At 40.0% G+C, this 2500-nt stretch overlaps 1 protein-coding gene across 1 annotated transcript in view; it reads left to right on the top strand.

Annotated features, from left to right (window-relative positions):
- The window catches only part of LOC125036397 (choline O-acetyltransferase-like), a 49577-nt gene that overhangs the window by 41189 nt on the left and 5888 nt on the right, over positions 1-2500 (top strand). The window contains exons 9-11 of the mRNA XM_047628991.1: positions 461-562; positions 1552-1865; positions 2272-2394. Coding sequence (XP_047484947.1) covers positions 461-562; positions 1552-1865; positions 2272-2394 — 539 coding nt within the window. The remainder of the gene's footprint in view (positions 1-460; positions 563-1551; positions 1866-2271; positions 2395-2500) is intronic.

The raw sequence follows: 2500 nt of genomic DNA, 5'->3' as shown, positions 1-2500 counted from the left end.
GAAGTTTATGTTTAATGATTATGATAATGATAATGATGATAGCATAACGAGGACAATGATATCAAACATAATGATACAGTTGTAATAGCAGTAGTAGTAGCAGTAGTAGTAGTAGTATTTGTAGTAGTATCAGCAGTAACAACAACCGTAGCAGTAATAGTAGTAGCAGTAGTAATTCATTAAATTCACAATGATAATTTCAACAATAATAGTGACGATAATGATAGTGATAACAATAATTGCAGTAAAGTTGATGGTGGTGATAATAGCAACAATATAAGCAAAAATATATAATATTAATGGTAATAGTAATGATGATTAGAACATCAGCAACTTCAATCACACTTATGAAAAGAATTAAAATGATAATAGAAATAATATCAAAGGTTATTATTTTTTTCCACAGTAGTCTTAATTCATTGATCGTCACATTTCCCTCACTTTTAACATTTCAAATCAGGAAGTGACCATGCGGGACGAGGTCAACGCTGGTCACCAGATGATTCACGGAGGCGGTTACAACCACAACACAGCCAACAGGTGGTTCGACAAGACCATCCAGGTAGGTCGTGCGATGGTCTTAATGAAATCGCTTTGGAACAATACGTTAAGGAAATCAAGGCTTTATGTAGTGGCAGTATAAGGTGTTTTATACCTTCATTCATTACCTGGGGCATTATGACTTTATTTGATATAAACGAGAAAAATCTGTTGGTTTTAAATCCGCTGTCGGATATTTAATGCAACCTCATGTATATATAGATTGCAGTGATTTTGTTGCGGGAGGAACAATCCGAATAATTCTGATAAATAGCAACTAAAATACCTCTAACTGAAAGTAATTCAATATCTAGTTTTTTTTTCGGAAAGCTAATATACCTTAGATCAAAGATAAAATTGAGTGACCGGATATATATATATATATATATATATATATATATATTCTTTTTCTCTTTCAAATTGAAAGTAGTTTGAGCAGCGAAGGTTTCATATGCAACGAAACACGAAATCCGAATATCCGTCGGTGCTTATAGAATAAGTTGTCATATTAGGTGCATCATGTATTGCAATTTGCAGCAACTGTGTAACAGAGTACTCAAAACCCCTCCGCATAACTGTGAAATATTTCCCTCTTTCATGCCACGTCGAAATATATATATATATCTATTTTTTTTTTCTGACAACTGTACCCAATTACTGCGAAAGGATTTAATAATTTCATATCTGTTTTATCCTTTTTATACTGACCTTATTTTTTTATTTTTTGTAGAAACTTTTTTGAATGTAGGACTGGATGCTATTAATATTTTTTCTTCTTCCAATTATACTGTAGGTACGTAAAATGTGAACTATAATGATATGTATACATAAAAGAACCATCGAGTGTATAATGTATATACAGTATTTATATACATTATATATACTGTTTATTGTGTAAGTTATCTCTTAACCGGAGCTCTTCATCAAGTGTGTAAATGAAAGGTTACATACAACACAAACTAAGCACACCCTCCGAAATAGCCATCTGATGTAGGACTCCGCCGCCCCCAGTTCGTGGTGACGCGCGACGGGTGGTGCGGCCTCTGCTACGAGCACTCGTGCGCCGAGGGCATCGTGGTGATCCAGCTGGTGGAGCAGGTGCTGCAGGCCATCGCCGCCGAGACGCAGCCGCCGCCGCCCGAGGAGGCCGACGAGGAGAGGGCGCCCGGCGAGGGCACATCCGAGCGGCACGACAGCCTGACGGTTCCCGAAGGACAGGCCTTGCCCGCCCCCGAGGAGCCCGCGCCCTCGCCCACGCGCCTCGAGTGGAGGGTCACGCCCGTCATTTACAGGAGGATACAGGAGGCGGCCGACCATGTGGACAAGTGAGGCGCGGGGAAGGACGGCTCTCCTCCTCCCCTTTTGGCTTTTCTCGTCCTCTTCCATTCCTGTTATTTGCACTTCATTACCATTTATTTTCCTTTTCTCTCGTGCCCATATAAAATTATATGTATATATATATATGTGTGTGTGTGATACTTTTTATTGATTTCTTAATCTACAGACTGTATTCTACACACACACATACATATGAAAGTCTTTAATTTTCTTAAAAAAGCCTGTTTCAGTGTTAATCACGTGCTGAAATCTTAATTACTGACGCTTGAAGGCTATCAAAGCTCTTGCAGTATAAATTGAATTTATTAATTATATGCAAAGCAAGCCAAAATCCTCGACTTCGAACACGGGGAAGAAGAAAATGATAACGGAAACCTCAATCCTCTTCCTCAGGCTGGTGGAGGATCTGGACTTCCGCATCCTCCGATACCTCGGCTTCGGCAGGAACTTCATGAAGAAAGTCAAGTGCTCTCCGGACGCCTTCCTGCAACTGGCTCTTCAGTTGGCGTTCTTCAGGTCAGTGTGTTTAAGATGCTGAAAAGAGGGAGAGAGAAGGAGGAAGGAAAGGAAAAAGGAAGAAGAGAGAGGGGCGGAGAGGACGGAGAGGGGCAGAGAAAGAGGG

Source organism: Penaeus chinensis, chromosome 21, assembly GCF_019202785.1.
Source record: "Penaeus chinensis breed Huanghai No. 1 chromosome 21, ASM1920278v2, whole genome shotgun sequence".
In the NCBI taxonomy this organism is placed as follows: Eukaryota; Metazoa; Arthropoda; class Malacostraca; order Decapoda; family Penaeidae; genus Penaeus; species Penaeus chinensis.
This window is presented reverse-complemented; position numbering and strand designations above follow the sequence as displayed.